The 22,634-nt window shown below is 32.2% G+C and overlaps 1 protein-coding gene, 2 long non-coding RNA genes and 1 other non-coding gene across 5 annotated transcripts; 1 reads left to right on the forward strand and 3 right to left on the reverse strand.

Moving 5' to 3' along the window:
• Positions 1–1,792: 1,792 nt before the first annotated feature.
• On the reverse strand, positions 1,793–2,958 carry LOC145092263 (uncharacterized). The gene is made up of 2 exons (XR_013702463.1): positions 2,660–2,958; positions 1,793–1,999 (listed from the first exon to the last, which is right to left on the reverse strand). It is a non-coding gene; the product is annotated as an uncharacterized LOC145092263 (long non-coding RNA).
• LOC145096503 (small nucleolar RNA snoR31/Z110/Z27) lies at positions 2,459–2,554 on the reverse strand. Its single transcript, XR_013703908.1, has one exon. It is a non-coding gene; the product is annotated as a small nucleolar RNA snoR31/Z110/Z27 (small nucleolar RNA).
• Positions 2,959–9,964: 7,006 nt separating the features above from the next.
• On the reverse strand, positions 9,965–11,921 carry LOC145092264 (uncharacterized). 2 transcript variants are annotated; one of them, XM_079030197.1, is made up of 7 exons: positions 11,765–11,921; positions 11,192–11,281; positions 11,046–11,100; positions 10,901–10,951; positions 10,682–10,773; positions 10,500–10,577; positions 9,965–10,409 (listed from the first exon to the last, which is right to left on the reverse strand). In XM_079030197.1, the coding sequence occupies exons 2-7, from the start codon at positions 11,245–11,247 to the stop codon at positions 10,259–10,261; spliced, it is 483 nt and encodes a 160-aa protein (XP_078886323.1). In that variant the 5' UTR covers positions 11,248–11,281; positions 11,765–11,921; the 3' UTR covers positions 9,965–10,258. The 2 variants fall into 2 exon arrangements, with proteins under 2 accessions (XP_078886323.1, XP_078886324.1); XM_079030198.1 differs by having other exon boundaries at positions 11,192–11,293; positions 11,765–11,920.
• A 4,237-nt stretch (positions 11,922–16,158) lies between these two features.
• On the forward strand, positions 16,159–18,341 carry LOC145094420 (uncharacterized). Its single transcript, XR_013703334.1, has 4 exons — positions 16,159–16,489; positions 16,592–16,650; positions 16,758–17,351; positions 17,997–18,341. It is a non-coding gene; the product is annotated as an uncharacterized LOC145094420 (long non-coding RNA).
• Positions 18,342–22,634: the final 4,293 nt, after the last annotated feature.

Raw genomic sequence — 22,634 nt, forward strand, 5'->3', positions numbered from 1 at the left:
CATCACAAATTGGTGAAATTGAAAACTCAGAATCATCAAAGTAAACACAGATATCGAACTCTAAGCTGAAATGGGAAAAAGAAGTGTGTGTACACTGTACTGAGAGGGGGAAGTCAAGAACTGCACGATTTGGAGAGTGGAGCTGAGCCTGTCGAGATAAAAGGCAAAGCGCGAGATCGACTCACTTCAGTTCAGCGGTTCATCAACCGTTGATTGCTTAATCAAATCGGTTGTTAGTGTTCGCTGTAGTTGTAGTGTATAGTTGAAGGCTGAGAGAGAGGAGCGGAGAAAAGAAACGCTGCCTACAGGGTTTGGTAGAGTATCGGTCTTATATTGGGTGTGTGAGAGAGAGAGAGAGAGAGGGCCCTTTAATTAAATAATTATATTTTTTTCTTTTTTTTTAAATAGAGAAAACCTCATAAATTGGTCCCTGTGTATTGAAATGACGAAAATGTCCCTCACTTAACGGTAGAAAGCTGACGAAGTTAGGCGGAAGGACCATTTGTTAGAAGTTTTGAAACCACAGGGACCATCTGGGAAGTTTTTTGAACTTATGGACTAAACTTGATATTTTCGGAAACCACAAGGACCATTTTTGAAGTTTTGTCAAAAATGAATTTGAAAATGAATGCTAAACACCTTAGGGGTGTTTGGATAAATAATTTTTAGCTTATTGTTTATTTGCTTATTGTGGTGAGAATAAACATTTTTTTAAAATGTGTTTATTGCGGTAGGAATAAGCAATAAGCAATAAACATTTAAGTGTTTGGCAAAATAACACAGTTTATATGAGTAAAATGACCAATAAGCAATAATCATTAACCCCCCCCCCCCCCCCCCCTCCTCTCCTATTTATTAAAATCAGCTTATTTTGATTACTCCTACCGCAATAAGCTGATTTTTAAAGACTCCTATCCAAACACTTAAATTTGCTTATTACGGTGGGATTAAATAATAAACAGCTTATTTTTTCCTATCCAAACACCCCATTAATGTCATTGAAAAAGGGGGACCGGGTTGTTGATCCGACAGACAACTGCCTGGAGAGAGGAGAGATCTCGTTAATTTTCCCCCTTTTGAATCTCTGTTGCAAAACCATATTTCAATTCACCAATCGGGAACCTCTAAGAATTATGAACAACAATCTCTACAAGATACTGCATAGTTTCCCTTCCCGTTCAGAGTTCTACTTCTTCTCTATGGAGTCGCTTACAAGAATCCATCTCCAAAAACTCATTTGACACTCCCCTCTGCAGAGCACAGCAATCATCGCAAACGCTTTCGTTTAATTATACTACGTATCTTATTCAATTTGAGTAACTTTGCAGTTTCATGTCGTAAATTTGATTTTTTGTTCGAAACTACTTATTGACATAGCTGTGTATGGAATTGTCTAGTCGAATACATTCATGGAAGCATGTTCTCGCAAAATCCGGCGTCTTATCAGATAAGGAAAATTCTTAGTAGTTCCTTGACCGTTGATGGTCTTCCGGTGGGTATCATAACTTACATGGTAATGAATTGTCATTAGTTCTAATCATCTTTCCGAATTGAATATTGATGATATAGATTATGCATTTTGTGATTTTTATTAGATGAATCTATATTCTAGATATGTTTGGAATGAGGCAAAGTATATACAACCATGTCTCCTCTTAAGAAGATTGTTGATGTTATTCATGTGCACGTAGGTTCAACTAACATATCCCCTTACACTTGATAGATCGGAGACCACGTCTCTCTGGTGTCAGAACCTACATTCGCTAGTTAAAATCAGGGTTTGATTTGATCCTTGGGTTGTAAATGTATGTGATTATTTAACTTTGATAATAGACAATTTTGAAGTAAGTACATTGGAATAGTATACGAAGTCCTATCACCTAAATGATGAGTATTTTAGATCCTTTTGCAACGAGGGGAGATACAAGACATCTTCGATATCCAGAAGCCCCATCTACTTTGATTCGTCTTCTTCTCGAGAATACTTCAGATTTCACAACTGCAATGAGAGGGAATGATATACATCATAGACTATAAACAATACACTAACTGTATTAGTATTAGTTCAACGAATGTTTGACACTTCTATCAAACTTCATTCTATAACTTTTATTCCCGTATGCTTTAGTTTTTATCTCTCTAGACTATAGAGTACCACTGATAGGCTATTTTTCTATGATCTGACCCGAAATCGTAGATAATTCAATGTGTAAAAATATAAAATTTATTGTTATAAACTAATACCATAAAAGACTAAATAAGTAAATATGTAAAATAAACTTAAAGACAAAATTTGGATGCACGATAACCAATTCAGGACAAAATATATACACAAGTCATTAAACCCTAAAAAAATAATCTTTTTTGATAATAAGTTTCGCAATATTGATGTTGAAAATTTTATGAATCTAATCGGAAAAAACGATCTGCAATGGATACAAATTTTTATAATGAAATCATCAAAATCAGAAACAAAAAATGCTTTCTCATACACAGCATTGTCAAACTGTGTCAGAAGGTGTCCTAAGATTTTTCTGATTTCATCATCTTTGATGATTTCAATTCTCGCATCCACGCAAAATCTCAAAAAAAAAATAATCCAAAGCAACATAAATCAACACAGAACTAAAGAGTATATAAAAAGGAGATTAAAACAAACCAAATATTATGATCAGAAAGAACGTAGCAAGGAGATATCGGGATCATTTGATATTAAATCATCTCCGCTCCATTATCCTCATCTCATAAAAAATCGAATTTTAAAAACAGAAACGTAAGCCCGATTAAGTCGGCGATAGATTTCTTCTATGGCTTGAGAAAGGAAGAGGTGGGAATGAAACTGAATAGGATGGAGAGAGAGGAGAAGAAAGGCTAGTTTTATAGTGGAAAATTGTTATAAAACCCTAGCGGCAGATTAGATTTGCAGCCGCTATAATATGGTGTTTGGTTGAATGTATATTGTTGTCCTTCCTTGGATTAGGGTTTTATATTTTGGTGTTTGGCACTTTGCCTTTTTATAAAAATCTAAAAATCAAAAATATATTTTTTTTATTTTCGATAGGTTTATACTAGATTATGATCCGCGTAAAGTATAAAAAGCTGGCATAATAATTAAAAAGAAAATAACAGAAATAAAATTAGCTTTATTGGTAACATTGAAAAAAACAATAAAATGATTGAATTTCTATAATCGATGAAGAACTTCTTTGTAAACAACGTTTTTTTATTATTAGTTGGACAACCTTTTTTGTCACGTACGAATACCTTCAAAACTATATTTTTTAAATTTATACTCTTAAACCCATGTTAGTTGTCTTTTTTCTTTCTTGTTGATGTATTAATGATTGCAGTACATATTGGTGCTATAGTTGGAGCTTGTAGTGCTATCAGTCGATTTGGTAATGATCTTCCGGTAAGTTCATGTTTTATTTCTAAAAAATTACATTTTTTTATATTTTCTTCTAGTTAATGTTTTATTATTGATTTGTAGTAGTAGTAGTAGTAATAATAATAATAATAATAATAATATTGGTGTAGGATGATCCTCAAACACTTGTGGGAATTACATTTGACTCGTTGCAACAGGTTATTGTTTTTTTTTTTAAAAAAAATAACCCTTCAAAAAGATTATTTCTTCAAACTCTTTTGCATTTTTTATTGCAGCCATTGATTTTCTTAGTTTCAAACATATATGATGTTTACACTCCTCTCCCCTCTGATGTTATTGTTTAACTTCCTAATGTGATGAAGTTATCAAAGACTAGTGTTGACGATCAGTGGACATTAGCAAATAACATAAATGCTTTTTCAAGAATCATGTAACTCAAATTACGACAATACCCTTGTGTTTGTCTGTCGTATTTTTATCATAACATTTATTAAGGGTATTAGTATCAATTTATACATATCTCCAGATATAAGTCAATTTTAATAAAGGGGCAAAACGTTCCTTTTTCTTAAGTTGGCAAAAACCTTTAACCTGGAGAACACAAGTGCGACCTATATGAAAACCGTTAAATGTCCTCTAGAATCTGAAATGTCATAAGTTGTCTTTTTAGTTGAATTATCTGTCATTTTTCATTTTCATGTAAGTTCTTTTTGGGATTAAACAAAAGGAAAAACAACATAACTTCATTGTATGAAAAAATTCGGAGTATAAGGCTACAATTGGTAAAAAAAACAACAATGATAGTTCATAACATTGGCCTAACTCATCTAATTTTGTATCATACACTAAAAGAACAAATAAAAGAATAAAAAACAACTGCATTGAAAACCTTGTTTTGTGTCGCTATAAGTTGGCATAAAACTCAACAGTTCTTGAATATAGGAAGAGTCTACTCTTCAAAAATGAAATCGAAAACTATAACAAGTAACCAGTTCGTGTAGTTGTGCAGTCCATAATCAAATCCAACCGTCTGAGTATACATGAAGGGCTAATTTTCTTATGAGTGTAAAATAGTCATTTACCAAACTTTAGATGGTTGCAAAAAAGAAACGCTATTTGTTCATACTTACTTCACGCAAACATCATTTTAATAATGCAAATGTCAATTTACCCATAAAGAAATTAAAAATAAATAATAAAATAAATAAATAAGTCAAACCTGAGATCCTTTTTGACAACATATGCATCCGACTCAATATAAATGCATCCGACTTAACTATATTGGATATTGAAAAGCAAATGTATTAGTTAATGCAAGTGACAGCTATTGAATGGATTTTCCAACATCTATTTTTGGATAACATCCACTTCTATATCTCTTTTACACATATTTCTGTTATCATCATGTGCGATTCTTTCTTCTATTAATAAATATAAAGTTATACAACCATATAAACCAGATAAGAATTGCACTTTTAGAAAGCATGCATATTATGGAATAAGATTAGAACATGTTTGGTCTTCAAATGTAATAATCTTAAGAATGACCTAACTATAGTGTCACACGATTGGTTTTTTATTCCAGTGAAGGAGATTGTATTTCATTACCTGGATGATATATTATCCAAGAAAGTAAGAAATAAGGCTAAATGGAACTCGATGGAAAAACGTCATTCTTTTGTTGGTTATATTGAAAAATATATAAATTTTATAAATTTTTGGAAGTTGATATATTATGTTTTGATAATCAACCTTCTATACACAAAAATCTCAAATCTTCCCGATGATAAACATTGATAGCACATGGTCATTATAATTTTTTTTGTCTCAATAGCTTAAGCATTTAATAACGGCTTAAGGATATGAATATAAACTAAAGAACTACATACAATACATACTTAATAACCTCAAATGCTTCAGAGTTTCAAATATTCTTCTCACACTTCTTCTCTCAACTTTTACATATTGACGACATGTTTCCAATGGGTTGAAGCGCTTCAAGACTTATGAAATTGTTTATAATCTGCAATGGTAACAAAATACTTTTTAATCTCAATCCAAATGTAAATTCTATTCGAATACCTAAAAAACTACATTATAGTGTCACTGCTTTACAGTATTAGAAAAACAAATAAAAAAAATCCATACATTTTTTGCAACTATTTTATAAATCGCATGAAAAGATCTATAATCTTTTTCTGGCCAATGATTTAATCTCCCTCATCATACCAAAATCATAGTATATTATTAATGATTCATGATTCATGATTCATCCGAGCCAATTGCAAGGTTTCTAGGATGAGGATCAACATGAAAGAATCGATTGGTATCTACATAAAATAGGAAAAATATATTAAAACTTAAGTAAAAAAAATTACTTTTTTTAATGGGTGTGTTCATCTGAGTGTTGGACATCTTATTTTGGGAGTTTTTCTAAGTTTTGTGCCCCAGTATACTCTTTTTTAGTCCAAAAGAAAAGTTTCATTTTATTTTCGAGGCAAAATTATAAAATTATTTGACCACTTCTATTTTTTATGATTATACAAATAAATGTTGACCATTTTTTATATTATTTTACCAACTAGTCAATCAATCTGAACTGTGGAACTAATAACTCACCTAATATCTTTTGACGACAACATCGCTGTCTATTCTAACGTTTTCTACAACTAAAAGCAAATACAAAAAAGAGATATATTTAACTATCATATTACTTGTTCCATCACTAAAAACAACAAAAATCTAGCAAAAATATATTTGAAGATTGAATTGCTACCTTATGCAAATCGACTTCTCTTTTTATTCCCTTTTTTGTTTATCTTCATCTGACATACCATCAAAAAAGGGTATTTGCAAGATGGTGTTAGATGTTCGTTGACATCGAGAACAAATATCATAATTGTGTTCGACAAAAACCCAAAACCAACATCAAGATAGCCCCGAAGAAAAAAGTAAACACACAAGCTATATAAAAAACAGAAAATGGTGAAAAAATTGAAGGAGAGGAAGAAAACAATAAAGTAATCGTATAAAATGCAAAGCAAGAGGTTGGAGTGGTGTAGAAAACAAACCTATGAACAAATAAAAAAGACAAACGCATTAACTATGTGTTTATGTTGTCTTTCTAGTTTCTGCAACAGATAGAAAAAGAGAGATGGAGAGGGAGCGACGATTCCCTTAATTCTTGAAAACAAGTGTAGAAATTAGGTTTTTTTTTCATCAAAACTGGTAAATAAACACCAGAAATCGAAATATAAAAAATCAATTATAAGCTGTTGTGCGGAGAAACAAATAATTGACTGGAGAAGGAGGGCCCTAAGGTCAAACACAAAAAATATGAAGAAAGAGAAGGAGACGAAATAGATGAGTGCTTGTAGTTGCGATCATAAGATGAAAGGGATTCGAGGTTACACAAGGAGGAATCAAAGAGATAAGATTACGAATTGTTTATGCATAGAGACATGAGAAAAGAAATTGTATCTAGATTCGAGGTCGTAGAAGGGAGAATCGATTGAATCTTTGTGAAAGAAGACGTACGCATCATTGAGATAAATTGATCTCCATATCTTCTTCCCTGTAATAAATTGAAAAGAAAATAATGTATGCGTTTGATATTTTCAAACCTGAACAAAAGAAACGGATAATGAGAGTGGGGCAGTGTATTATTTTATTTTATTTTTGTGAGATTTAATTGCCATTAATAGATTTCTTAATTTTAAAAATAATTTTATTTTTTGTGAGATTTATTTGTCTTTAAAAGATTTCCTATTGTGAAAAGTAATTGTCATTAATAGATTTCATAAAATTAGTGGACAAAAAAAGGGTTGACCAAATGATGATGTCAGCGTAATGATCTAAAGGTGGAAAAGATAAGAATGAAACACAATCAATGACTATGATTGTTGAAGATGATGTCATAAAATTTATTTTTTAATATATATATATATATATATATATATATATATATATATATATATATAAACAATAAATAGTTGATTAAGAATCTATTTGATTTCACTTTAAATATGAAATAATATTTATTAATACGTACAAAAATTAAGGAAACCATGGTTGTCAATTTTAGTCTTTGTATTTTATAATTATATAATTTATATTTAATTTTATTTTATGTTATAATTTAAATATAACTAGTGTGTGAAGCATGGTGAACCACAGGTCACATTATTTGTTGTTTTTTTTTTTGTCTTCGTTTTTAAAATGGTAAATGCATTTAATTATTATTGTTACGTATTTTACACTTAAGAATGTAGGAAGGGCATGTTTTAAATGGTATTAAATATATAATAACTACTTCCACTACTGGATCAGTTGTATAATTAGTGTATCTGATAAAGTTTGTTTCCATTACATAAGTTAATGTTTTATATTTGTCCTGCAAATTGTGAAGACGAGGGTTGAGGAAATCTGGAACTACATGTTTTGAAATTGTTGTTTTTCTTGTCTTTGTTTTCAAAATGGTAAATGCATTTAATTATTATTGTTGTGTATTTTACACTTAAGAATGTAAGAAGGGTATGCTTTAAATGGTACTGAATATATGATAATTACTTCCACTACTGGAACGGTTGTATAATTAGTGTATCTGATAAAGTTCGATTCCATTATATAAGTTAATGTTTTATATTTGTCCTGCAAATTGTGAAGATGAGGGCTGAGGAGATCTGGAACTCTTCTCATTTTTGAAATAATGTACAAGAACTACATGTTGTGTAATAAAATGCAACGAACTTGTCAAACGGGGCAATCTAAAGGATGAAAGTTTGGTTCTACTGGCACGAAGATCAAAGTCACGATTTCCCTATGACAAATGTTGAAAAAGACATACTGTAGGGAGAAAATTTGTAATTTATTCTAATAAAAAAAAAAAAAAAAAAAAAACTGAAAAGATGGAGCACGGGATATGGGAAGATGTGTCTCAAGTATCTAATCTGGAGGAGTTTTTAATGAGAAAGGCATGTCCATGTGAAAATTCTAAGTCATATGATTCATGAAGGTTGAGAAGGTAGAAACCTCTTTTGAAAAGAATGATATCTCCTTGTTTGTCCTCCTTCCAACTATGTTTAGTTGCTTTTCTGTTATCATCTAACATTTGAGTTTCATATCATTTTAGTTTTTATTTCAATTTAATGTATAAAATCTCTTTCTCTCTCTCTCTCTCTCTCTATATATATATATATATATATATATATATATATATATATATATATATATATATATATATATATATATATATCAAACCACCCATCAACACCAACCCCAATATGATCCACATAAACCAAAATTACACCATCTGTTCCATAAGCATCAAAAATAAAAGCAACATATTCCACATCATTTGAAATGGGATCAAGCCCTTCTATCAGGGAATTGCCTGGTTCACAGTAGTAAAACTTTTTTACACTCTTCATGCATGAAACGTTCGATGAAGGTCACAAACTTATAATAAGTCATAGAAGAAAAGTCAACATCATTGAACATGGTTTTCACACCACCGGTGTAAGTGAAAAGATTTCAATTAAATACCCCTTGGTAGTTGAGTTCCACCATCGCAAACAATCCATTAGGTTCCGATTGTGCCATTGCTGTGACTTCTTTGTTTCTTCAGCTCGATCACAGGAATGCTTCACAAACCCTAACTCGGTTTCTTTTACAGTTGATTAATGAAGACGACTGAAGTTCAATAGTTGAAGACGATAGGATTTAAGCTTTTTATATCATTAATTGACGTGACATATCTCACGTGGCATTGGATCAGACAAAAAATATATATTAATTCACATATATTAAAGGTCAACCGGAAAACCTTCTAAAACTTGATAAAATGGTGTAATTAAAAGGCCACTTACGAGTTTACTAGCCTAATGTACCAAAAAAAAACTTTAAGGACCAAATTAGCCAATTGAAGAAAGTTCCATATGCTCCAGTGACATTATCCCAATTAATTTCACAAATTTTTATATGAAGGAAGGGGGTCGTATGAAAATATAATTGATGGTGTTTTATGTGTTGGTTATTACAGGCAAGAGCGGCTCACATCGAGAACAGTGGGCGGATGGAATCTAGTGCAATGCGTTCACGGACAAAAATCATATCAAGCAAGCTTTCATAAGTTGTACATGTGCTTTAAAATTTATACTGTACCATTAGCTCCAGTAGTTTTGAGAGACAATCTGTAAGTTAACATTTGTATATATTTATAATATGTTACTATATAAATGTTCCCCAAGACATTGTCGTTAAACACATAAAATACTGCTTTGCATATTGAGAGATTTTTGCACAACAGTTTTTTATTTTCATGAACCTTCAATACTATCTAACTTTTGTTTCTTGTATGTTTTGTGGGGGCAAGAGAAGACATTAAATAGATTATTTTGTAGAAGATCAATTCAAGTCCATTCTATAACAACCAACATAAGAAAAATGAAAGAGAATATTAAGGAATTGAAAGAGTTTAATGGTAAATGGTGGTGGAATCGATTACTATATTGTTCTTGGTCTTCTGCATTGAAAACGTTTAACTAATCAAATCCACCATGCAAACACCTACATAACTTATCCAATCATACTCTTATTTCTTTTGAGTTCATGAACTTTTACAAGTTGAAATCAGGTTTGAGCTTGCATTACTTGATAAATACTCAACAATAACAGGTCATTTTAGTATCTTGTCAAACCATATACGATTCAAAATTTCAAATCAAATTTATGATCTAGTTCCTGATTGCAGAAATTGACTCAAAATGATATACTGAAATGTCATAAAGGTGACTACAAACTCAGTATATGATTCCAGAAGCTGTTGTTTCTAATACCTTGTTATTCCCTTCGGAATGGATGATTCCGGTTTTAATCCTCTGGTTCCGAGCTTTTGATTTCTTTAGGAGGTGCAAAACTCCTGCTAAGCTGAGATCTTGTCCATGGATCCAATGCTGGCCTTTGAGGTGGCTGTGGAGCCGGGGGTTTTGATTGCCTCAGCTCGTTCTCCCTATCTATAAACCTGTTAATTAAAAAACAGGCATTAATTTTTATTTTTTTTGGAGAAAATGACAACACACTTGGGAAAATGGAAAGAAAAAAAAAATGTTACTCTATATATGCCATTGGTGCAGCATCACCAACTCTTATCCGAGTTCGAAGCACTCTTGTATATCCTCCTGCCCTATCTCTGCATCAACAAAACAACATATATATTTTGTTTGTTTGACTTTAACCTTAGTGAGTAAAAAAATTTGACCAAAGAAAAGAAGAGGTTTTAGGTTTGATTTTCACTTGTATCGGTAAGCCAGCTCTGTAAATAGTTTGTGAATCACATCATCCCCTCTCACAAACGCAGCAGCACGCCTTGCAGCACAAAGGGTACCCTGCAAACAGACTATGCATCAATTCTAAAAATTATTTTGTAATGATGATATGGACAGAATACGTTCAAAACATTTCCTATCAAAGAAGAATATCAGATATAGTAATAGAAATGTAGAGAATACACACCTCTTTTCCAAGCTGCACCATGTTATCAGCAAGACGCCTAACTTCTTTTGCCTAAAAGAAAGGAGATGGAGATGAAATAAAATATATGACTTTCTAAATCTTAAAATGAAAAGGAAAATATGTCTATAAGAAAGAATGTTAATACCTTGGCAACAGTAGTTTCTATTCGTTCATGCTTCACCAGTTGAGAGACCATGGTCCTGCACAATTACAACAAAGTAACTTGAGTGTTCTTAGGTGGCATGCAATGGTAGATGCAAAAATAAAAATGTATGAAACAAAAATACAAACCTAAGCATGGAGATTCGATGACCAGTAGGACGATTCAGCTTCCTCATCTTTGTCATGATTCTTATTTCTTAACCAGATGTAGTAAAACACCTGTAATGCGGACTACACTAAGATTATGAAGTTTAGGCTTAAGTTTCTTTTTTGATGTTTCAGCATCAACAAGATTAACATTGTTGCTGTCCATAACCTAAATTACATTACACTTATCATATAAGCATCTTAAGAATTTCATTCAAAAACAAAAAAAGGCATGTTACAGAATTGAACAAACACATACACCTTCGAATTGTTCCAGTTACCATATAAGCATCTAGGTTCAATTGAAAATTGAAGCACAAACACACATATTGCAAGCGAACTGTTACAGAACAGAAAAATGGAGTTTCTAATCCTTCAAACTCACATAATCAATAATTGAATAGAAAAACTGATACAGAATATAATTCCTAGGCATTTCATTCAAAATCAATTTACGTTTCACATTCAAAGGTAAAAGAAGGAAGAATGAAAGCTAGGAAAAACATCGAGATCAGGGGAGGGTTCGACAGCAGGAAAAATTGAACAAAAACGAACCTTAGCTGTTGGGTGCGACCGTCTCCGGTGTTGCTCGGTGTGACGTCTCCGGCCGATGGATTCAAAGGGGAGGAGATGGCTAACGGCGGTGGCTTCACAGGGGAGGGCTTGCTTGAGGAGGCAACGATCGAGAGAAGCAGCAATGGAGGCGTATGTTTGTGTCGCTGTATAAGGTTTAGGTTAAGGGGGTATAATGGTCAATTCCTTTAAATGGTAAAATAAGTGTTTTAGATAAGCAATGGTATCTAACTTATTAAAAATGATTTATTAAGGTCTAAAAAAAATTACCCAAACATTTTTTTTTATTTATATCTGGAAGGATACCACCTCTGTGCTAGATGGTTGGACTATTACTGTTGCTTTAGTCAACAATCAACGCGAGACATATACTAATTTCCAGCCAAACAAATATAAACTTCACTTCATTATGAAATCGAATGGAACAACGAGTTATTTAAATTATAGAAAGTCGTATCAAAATGCTAAAAACCCTAACAACAAATAAAACCAACATTGGTATTCATACAAACACTTACTAATCTATATATGTAAGTGCAAGGACTCAAGGAGAGTGAGAGCGGCCAACTAAGACTATAGGGTATGGTGCGGTTTGGGACCGCACCTTGGTGCCACATCAGCAGGGAACACCGCCCCCAGGGTGCGGTTTCCTGCCATTGAGACCGCAGTGCAGCCCCTGAAGACCGCGATATTTGATTGGTTGGTCATATTCTTGACCGTTGAACACAATTTCCCCTTCTTTTTTCTTTTTTTCTTTTTTTGTTTTTTTTTTCTTTCCTTCCTATATATATACACATATTAAACTCAATTTTTTTCACAATACAATCTTCTCTCTCTCAAAAAAATTTTTTTTTTAAATCACCATTCTCCAAAAAATATCATCTTTTTCATCTTCTGAAGAATTTCAGACTATTTTTGATACCGCTATTACTGTTTTTTTTTATTTTCAAGTAATGAAGAATTATGTTTTTTTTTTTTATTAAAATAGAATGTATATTAAATTAAATTAGTTAAAAAAAAGAAGTTTTATTAAATTAAAATACTTAAAAAAAATAAATAAATAAATAAAAGAAATGCAAAGTGTGGCACCACACCCTTGGTGTGGCAAGAAACCACACTTAAGTGGTAAAATGTGATGTGGCGCTTACGTGACGCTTACGTGGCGAAGGAGGGAGTGCGGTTTCGGTAGCACCACTCCCTCCAGCCTAACTAACCAGTCGAGACGGAGTAGTTGCTGCTGATATTATTGTTGGTGTAGGCTAAGCGGCAGACACGATGATCCCATGTTTTATTACTAGAAAGAGGGCTAACTAAGAAAGTCCCCTCCCCCAAAGTTTAACTAGTGACATAAACTACCCTCTAGGTATAAAACTTGACAAACACAAGCATTTTTCTAAAAAAATGTGGACACATAAAGCATATCTTATTTTGTTATGAATATTATAAGCTATAAGTTGTTTTTAAAAAAAGTTTTTACCCAAACACTATTATTTACCTTATACCAGTGTGGAAACGATAATAACTTAAAAAACTCATTTTTTAAGTTTAACCAAACACCCTCATTGTACGATATCAGCTCAGATCATAGAGAAATATCATATCAATTGGACTCTAGAGTCTAGAGATAAAAACTAACATATAATGGAATAAAAGTTAGATATTGAAGCTTGAAATGTGTGTTATCAAAAGTCAACGGTCAAAAGTCAACTCAATTGGTCGTCACGTCGTGGCTAAGCATTTGCCATGCCGTGGCAGCCCCACGACAGAACCATCGCGAGAAAACCACTCACCACGACGTGGTGAGCATGCCACCACGTCGTGGGAACTGTTCATGGACAACATAATAGATTAAGCCCTTAATCCATTAAGCCACACACTCATCTCTTCCATAAGGATTTCTTACATCCATAGTCCTCATAAAAATCCTTGCTTTAAGGACATGTATGTCCAATGCATGTCTTAAACAATTGTTAGGTCAAAAATGGTGAAAATGAGGTCAAAGCCTCATACATGGGACCAAAACTCCATAACACTTCAGCTTTTGAACATGAAACCATAAAGGGACCTCAAGGATCCATAAAGTTGCCAAATTCATGGAATCCATCCACTAAAACCACCTTAAACATGGAGAAAAGTGCATACAAGTCTATATATAGAAAGATGGCACACAAAGGTATGAAATTATGGACTTGCAATGGTCCATAATGTGTGCAAGAAGGTAGTGGGAAGACTTGCTTGTTGGATCTTTGCTCAATGGGCACCTTCTTTTTATTCTATACCCCCAAAATCCACCAAAAAGCTTCAAGGTGTCAACAATGGAGGCTAGGGATCGTTTAGGTCAAGAGGGAGTAATGGAGGCTGAGACGAGCAAACCCTAGTCATCTCATCCCTTAAATAGTGCTCTTAAACATGAAAAATAAGGTTTGTATATTGGTCGTCACCACGTCGTGGTGCACACAAAAAAGGTGCGTTTTAAATTCAATTGTGACCACGTCATGGTGCTTCCTCCACCACATCATGGTCAACATAAAATCCATAATTGAAATATTTAATAGCCAAAAACACAAAGAATCATTTACCTGAAACTGGTGTTACAATTCTCCCCCATTTGAACTAGATTTTGTTATCGAAATCCTCAATCGAAAACATATTTGGGTAGTGCTCACGCATCTTCGATTCTATCACACCCCCGAACCAGACGGCGGAAACGTCTGAGGGCTCGCGTGACTTAAATTGAAATATCATCACAATGAATATACATGAAACATAACATAAACATCACCATGAATTAATACATTACAACTGACCTTGTTCACATCAAGTACATTGTCTAAATATTACATATCCTTAGCATAAATTGTTTGAGAGTCACAAAACATAACATCCTAATATACTTGGTAATTTTCTTCAGCTTATATGTTACCTGAGAATACAAGTTATTTTGAAAACGGTCACCATATATAATGTTGGTGAGTTCATAAGCAGGTTTGATATGAAAATGTTTTGTATAGTTTGTAAAACCCAGAAAATCCGATATTTTCTGAAACGACAATTGTTTACGAAATAGGTATGATGATCCATAAGTTTATGCGTGAATGATTTCAAAACTTGTAAAAGTGATATGTTTCTCATAATAAATTCTTGTATTATAGTTATTGAAAGTAAAAGTGAATAATGTTGTTCCCCCGGAAAACCCGATGTTTTCCGATATAAATAGTATGATCTTTTTGTATTATTGTATTGTCACAATCGAATGAATATGATTCCCCTTGATTACTTAGATGGTATTGGATTTCTATGTGAGTCATTATAACCATGCATAATAATGACTAATTTGTCTGTCTTGGCATTCTTGCGAATGCCGGTATTGAATTAAGATTTTGTCACCCTAGACTTGTCGAGTCTAACTGTAGCGAACAACTAAGGTATGGGGGAGTCACCCCCGTATAGATCTATACACAAACTCTCGCTCTTCCTCCAGAAGACTTTGATTATAACTACAAACTACGACTGACACTTATTGGTGTCGCCCGTTATTACTCACTAAATCCAAATGAAATTAAATAACATTGTTTAACGACCTGATTTATGTTTACTTGAATAAAAGGTAAGCCTAACAGACGAAGATAAGAGGACTACGGGGCCCAATAATCACGTATGTTATCATAGGCTGTCGAATATGCGACGGACACGTTCGCCCATCACGCATATGATTGATTTGGACCTTACTAGCAATGCAAATGGGTCACTATGGCCCAATAGCATGTAAAAGCCATTGAGGATCCATTAAGCATGTAATTAGGTCACCTGAGGCCCAATAAACATGTGCAATTATATTGGGCCCAATAATCATGATATTGGGCCACAAATGTTCAATAGCTCGAATAGAAGGTATTTGAGCCCAACCATTGATTCGCTTATGTTTTATCGAGTTTAGGTTTGTATTGTTGGTATTTATTGTATGCTAATGTTTATTCACAATGTTTAAAAAAAATATTTTAACGTTTGAAATTATAACGAAACTTTGGTTATATATATATATATATATATATATATATATATATATATATATATATATATATTGGTATTTATTTTATGCTAATGTTTATTCACAATGTTTAAAAAAAATATTTTAACGTTTGAAATTATAACGAAACTTTGGTTATATATATATATATATATATATATATATATATATATATATATATATATTTACTATATTATTAAGCATATTACTCATTTCTTGAAATTTAAGAGGTACAACTATTTCAACATGAAGTATAATCATATTAAGCTTACAATATATAAGTGAATACGTGCACCAAACCTAAATGTTTCTTACGGTGTTAACTCTCAAGATGTTGAGAACCCTAATTTCTTCTACATGCAACAACCTACCGCCAAACCACATCTCTCCCATCTCTTTCTCATTGCCCTTTCATGTCTCCTACAACCCTCTGTTACCAACTTACCAACAACTTCTTGACGCTACCGTTACAAACTCCACAATCACTTCTCTATTATCTGTCATTAGTAACCTAAACCCTAACTCTAACGCCATCCGCCATCCATCGCACTACCTTCTACACAACCATTGCTACCACAAAGATCTCCGCCTGCTTGACTTTCTTATTTTCTTATCTAAAACGACATCAAATGTCCTTCTTTATCGACGCAACGACCTCCACCATGAGGCTTCCAAACCGGGTAAAAGACATCCAAACCCACCACCTGCTATTATTTATGGATTTGTTTCTATTTGTGTTTCTGTTTTGGAATTCGTTTGTTTGAAAGATTTCTAATTTTTAGGGTTTTAACGAACTATGATTCCTAAAAAGAGGTGATATTCAGAAATTATGTTATCAAAGGTAATATTCTACTTCTAACTTTTCGATTATAAGGTTGGTTGTTCTCATTTTGTGCTAAGAGGATCTGCTTCAATAAGGGTTGTTCAGTGTGGTTTTTGGACTTTCAGGTTGCTATTATGGTGAATTTCTGGTAGCTGTTATGGTTTTGTTGCTACTTAGTTATGGAAGAGGCCCTATGTGGTTGATTAACTTAATGAATTGTGCAATTAGGTCCAGATACAGATCTTGAATAAGCAGAGCTTCTTAAAATCTTTCTCATCCAAACATTGTTGCAGGTGACATTTCACCTGTGGAATCCTCTTGCAAAACGAAAGAGGCCCGCATAAAATCAACAATCAATTTTCAATGTAATCCCAATAAATCAAAAACTATCTTATTTCAAATTTGAATCGATAGCGTACGTCAGTTGACTTCATATACCTCAATCACCATCCATTTCAAGATTATTCCATTGTTGATTCATCTATCCCCTTTCCAATTTCTGAGTTATCGGCCTTCATTTAGTCAATATAAACCGATGACATCAAGATTTCACAATTGGTTTCAATCGATCTTTTCGTCACCTCGCCGGTTAATGTCTATCGGCGGAAGATGGCAACGTCGACCATTGTTTCTTTTTCTCATTCTAATCCCGCTCAATCAAGCAAATCTGCTATTTATTATCTAAGGCAACTGTGTCCGATAAAAGCAGCCATCGAAAGGTAATCAAATATTTTCGCCGCTTTTATTGCTAAGTAGTTTTTCAAGCGATGGTACTATTGGGGTTATTAGAGACGATGGACACAAAGTAAGATGATCTCTCTATGATTTATAGTCGTATTTTCGAAATTGCTAAGGTCTGATCAAACTTTTTTTTTTGTTATTATAACGAGAAGATCTAATTAGGAGAACAATTCATGTATCTGGTTTCTAAGCTTTTGTGTTTCTATATTTGTCACTCTTCAGTTCATGCGAAATCACAGTTTCATAGAAAGTTTCAGCTTCTCATCACCTGTTTTGGTTCAAATATTTCTTTATGAATTGCTTCAATTTCTGCACACCAACTGCTCAATAAATTGCTTAAGCTGTTCTGCACCACAAGTTTTTTGTGATTTTACCGACAATAAGTAATTATCTATGATTTTATCTGAAAACACACACACACACACACAATTTGTTGTCTGATATCAGCATACACAATTGGTTTGATTACATAAAGTTAACCTTATTGGTGAGGCACCATACCAATAAGGCAATGTACCACCTACAGTTTATCCTTTTTTAAATTGTGTGTTACCTAAGTACTAGGCTAATAATGCGTCATTAAATATATTTGGAGTCTTAATAGTTTCAGATGTTAATTGCAGGGATAAATATGTTATACAACTGATGTACTTGCTAGAATGGAAAAAAGAGTAAAGGTGGAAGAATCGTAGATGGGTTATTGGGCTAAAAATGTAGCGATTGTCGATTATTTATGTCGTAGGAAAACTCCTTGATTTCCTTTTCAAATGTGATTGTCTAAATTTTTTATAGACAAAATTACACAGATGGTCCCTGTGGTTGGCACGAGAGACCAAAGATAGTCCTTATGAGGAATTTTGGACGAGTATGGTCCCTGTGGTTCCAAATTGTTGCACGAATAGTCCTTATGACATACTCCGTTTAATTGTTGCCGTTTATCTAAATCACGTGACCCTCACACGAGGGTATTTTCGTCATTTGCTTTTTTACACGAAATGATCATATACATAAATGATCCTTACATCCAGCTGCCATTTACGTTGCCCCAAGAAATCGTCCCTTTCTTTTCTCCTCTGGTTTATCATCTTCGTCACTGCAAAACATCAAACGGAAACTAGGGTTTTCATCTTCATCATTTGCAATGGTTCTAACTTTGTGGCATGTCCGTTCAAAATTCTCAGAAAATCCTGACCTGATCAAAGCTTATGGTGAGTGATCAGTTAACAACTTCCAATTTTGTTAAGTAATTTATGCACATTCAATTTTGAGACTTCATTCTTTCCTCATATCATTATTTATTTGTTTTTCAGTTGAGTTAAGTAGTTTTTGCACATTCAAGATTCACCATGGGGATATGTTCACAAAATACCCAGGAAGACGTTACGTTGGTGGGAGTATTGACTATGTTGACTACGTAGACATGGACGTGTTCTCCGTACATGAGTTAGACGATATGATGAAGGAGATAGGTTATATCAACGGTGAGCCTATCTACTACCACTTCTTGATTCCAGAGATTGAAATCGATTATGGGTTACTTCCTTTAGGTAATGACTCAGACGTACTTTTGTTAAGTAAGCATGTCGCTAATCATAAAGAGATTATGGTGTATGCTGAACATGGAACTACTAGACTCCATACATACTTTATGTCTCCAAATAAGGTCGTATTGGAAGAAATCAATGAGCCTATTTCTCCGGAACTCAATCGAAAAAAGTTTACAAGTACAGAGGTAGGATCATGTAGTAGAGACATGCGTTCCAACACAAACAGTTTAAAATCCGCTAGAAGTTAATATAGTGGAATTAATGAGGAATTGTTCCATATTTGTCCTTTGCCTTTGCGATTAAGTTGAATTTTGTAGTTATGGCTTATTGACCAAGTTTACTCTTCCAATTCTTTCATTTTTGATAGAAAAGCAGTATTTTAGTTTAAACAATTATGTTGGTGACGATGATGGTTAGTTAGGTATTTATGTGGTTCGTACTTTTTGTTGGTCAAATGAAGTATGTAAAAAAAAAACCTCTTAAAATATGATAATATATCCAAACGACCAAAACTAAAAATTCATATTGTAATTTAATCAGCTATCATCAAATATAATTAGAAAAACCAATTATTGTCATCGCTTTTTAGTTTTATGTTTTATTATAACGTGTGAATCTTTAGGATGAACTATCAATTATTATCCAAGAAATTTTGGAATAAGAAGTCAGTTTATTATATGTTTTTTTTTTCAGAACCTACCCACAACCAGAAGAAGATTTGGGAAATATCAATAACTATTAAAAGATTTTATTACTTAAAAATGACAACGTTAATCAAATTTAACAAAAAAAAACATTTTCTTGATTCATGATATTTTTTAAAAGCTAAACATTAAACACCACATCATAAACTTTAAAAATAAACTCTTAAAAGTTTTCTTTGACGATCATGTATCTTTATTCTAATACTATATTTTATTTGTGGACATGTTTTTCAAAGGAAATAAGTCTAAACCACAAACCATAAACCTTAAACCATTAATTTTCATCGCCACAAACCATAAATCTTAAATCATTAATTTTCATCGCCGTAAGAAAAGTATTCACTAAAATGAAACTATTTGACATTGGCTGAAAGAAAACAGATCATCGTCGGAACCTAATCACATGGTTTCACACATTTTTTTTAACCGACACAACATTATATTTTTGTTTTAAATCCAAAAAAATCTCCCTCAATGAGTGAGTTTTCAAATAACAAATTACCATCTTCCAAACTTTTTCTTTACATTGATGTCAAAGTTGAGTGCACAAACATAAATGTTTCTGAAGAAAAATAATTGTCAAAAGAAACTATTAACACCCGTCGCTTCGCGCGGGTAAACGGCTAGTGTGTGTGTGTGTATATATATATATATATATATATATATATATATATATATATATATATATATATATACTAGGTTACAACCCGTGGAAACCACGGGTTAAAAATTTAGAAAAAAAATTATATATTAAGAAGAGTTAACTTTGTTTAGCATTTGTTGTATTGATTATTTAAAAGAGTCCATGTTAGTAGTTGCTAACAAAATATATAACTTTATACAAAAACATTATATATTGAAATTTATTGTCAAATTTAAGAATAAATAAAATTTTCAAATTTGTAATAGTATGCAATAAACACAAAGAATTTACCATTATGTCCATGGAGCACTAATAATGAGAAGAACAAAGATAAACTATGTTAGTAGTTGCTAACAAAATATATAACTTTATACAAAAACATTATATATTGAAATTTATTGTCAAATTTAAGAATAAATAAAATTTTCAAATTTGTAATAGTATGCAATAAACACAAAGAATTTACCATTATGTCCCTGGAGCACTAATAATGAGAAGAACAAAGATAAACTGAAATATAAATTTATATAGTTGCACTCATGAATGGCTAAAATAACAGGAAATGGATTAATTGTCAATATGGTTGAGTGCAAATTACCATTATGTCCCTGGAGTACTAATAATAAGAATAAAAATTATAAAATCCTTAAAATAGTACTAATAAAAACAAAGAATGAGAAGAACAAATAACAAACATACAATAGTTTGAACAACAAAATCATAAAAGTACACACAAAAAATATAAAGACAAAGAATTTACCATTATGTCCCTGGAGCACTAATAATGAGAAGAACAAAGATAAACTTAAATATAAATTTATATAGTTGCACTCATGAATGGCTAAAATAACAGGAAATGGATTAATTGTCAATATGGTTGAGTGCAAATTACAATTATGTCCCTGGAGTACTAATAATAAGAACAAAAATTATAAAATCCTTAAAATAGTTCTACAGATGGTATAATGGTAATTAAAACAATCAGTTTTTCCACATGCCTCTTAAAAAATAATTTACAACCATAAATAAGTTTACCAATATACCCGTAACACATTCATTTTGTATAAGTAATACGTAAGATATGAGATATATGTGGCAAGGGCATTTTCGTCCTTTGAACATACTTATAACAATTAACAAACCTCATGATACATTATAATAGTGGATAATGGATCGAAATACATGCATAGATATTGGGTAAAATTAAAAACCGAGCCACACCCTTTAAACAAACCATCATTGAGTTATCAAAATCAGTAACATGAATGTATTCACTATAAATTATATGCAAATAGGTATATATGAGAAAACAGTAAAATGAAAAATGATAACTACCACCACGTTATTGTTTATAAAAAATAAGGCAAACACCTTAACTACATGCATAGATACTCTACTCCCAATACTAAAGAAATTAGTCTACAAATGGGTTTAGTTAATATGTTTTCGGTTTAAACCGGTTCAGATCAATGACAAAAAATGTAATTATAGTAAAACATGACAGAAATGCTCCTTGATTCAGAATGGGACCAATCAATCAAGTAATACAAAATACAATCACGTAATACCAAAGCAGAGAATATATAACAAAAAACAGAAAAATAAATAAATTATTTCTATAAAACGTGACAGAAATACCCCCGAACTAAAAAATAAAAATAATCAAAATTACATTTCTATTCGTATGAGTTTGACGGTACTTTTCGGTTTCTTTGTGTAATTAGTCAATGAATCTGGCCTATAAATAGCAATATATAATGCATATCAGGTCCAGAAAAAACAAAAAACACAGAATTGGATAGAAAGATGAAAATACATTCTCCATATTTACAGATTTACAAATTATGATATATCAAGCATATAAGGTTCATAAAAAACAAAAAACATAGAATTTGTTCAACTAAGGGATTGTTGGGAAGTATGAAGTAAAATAAAACAAAAACTGAATGAAACATGATATAATCGGTAATTATAAGTGAAACAAAGTATATACCCCTGATGTGAAAATTACCAATATGTCCCTGGAGTAGTAGGGGGATAAAAAGATGAAAAACAAACAGGGACAACCTCAGTGATTCAAGCATATCAGGTCCAGAAAAAACAAAAAACACAGAATGTGATATAGCATATGTGTAAATCTGTCAAAGAGGTTCAGAAATAAAATGGAACAAACCTTTTTTATAAGACAAAGTTAAATTAGCTATTAGCAACAACACCAAATACAAAAAGGATGAAATGAAAGTTTGGATTTTTAATGTAAAAAAATCTCAATCAACGAATATGTGCAAAAACAATTAAGAGATATTAATTGCCTATGTGGTTTTACCCTGTTATGAGAAAAAGTAAAAAAAAAAACACTTATAAACC

The sequence above is a fragment of the Lactuca serriola genome, chromosome 3 (genome assembly GCF_051521515.1).
Source record: "Lactuca serriola cultivar US96UC23 chromosome 3, Lser_US96UC23_V15, whole genome shotgun sequence".
NCBI lineage: Eukaryota > Viridiplantae > Streptophyta > Magnoliopsida > Asterales > Asteraceae > Lactuca > Lactuca serriola.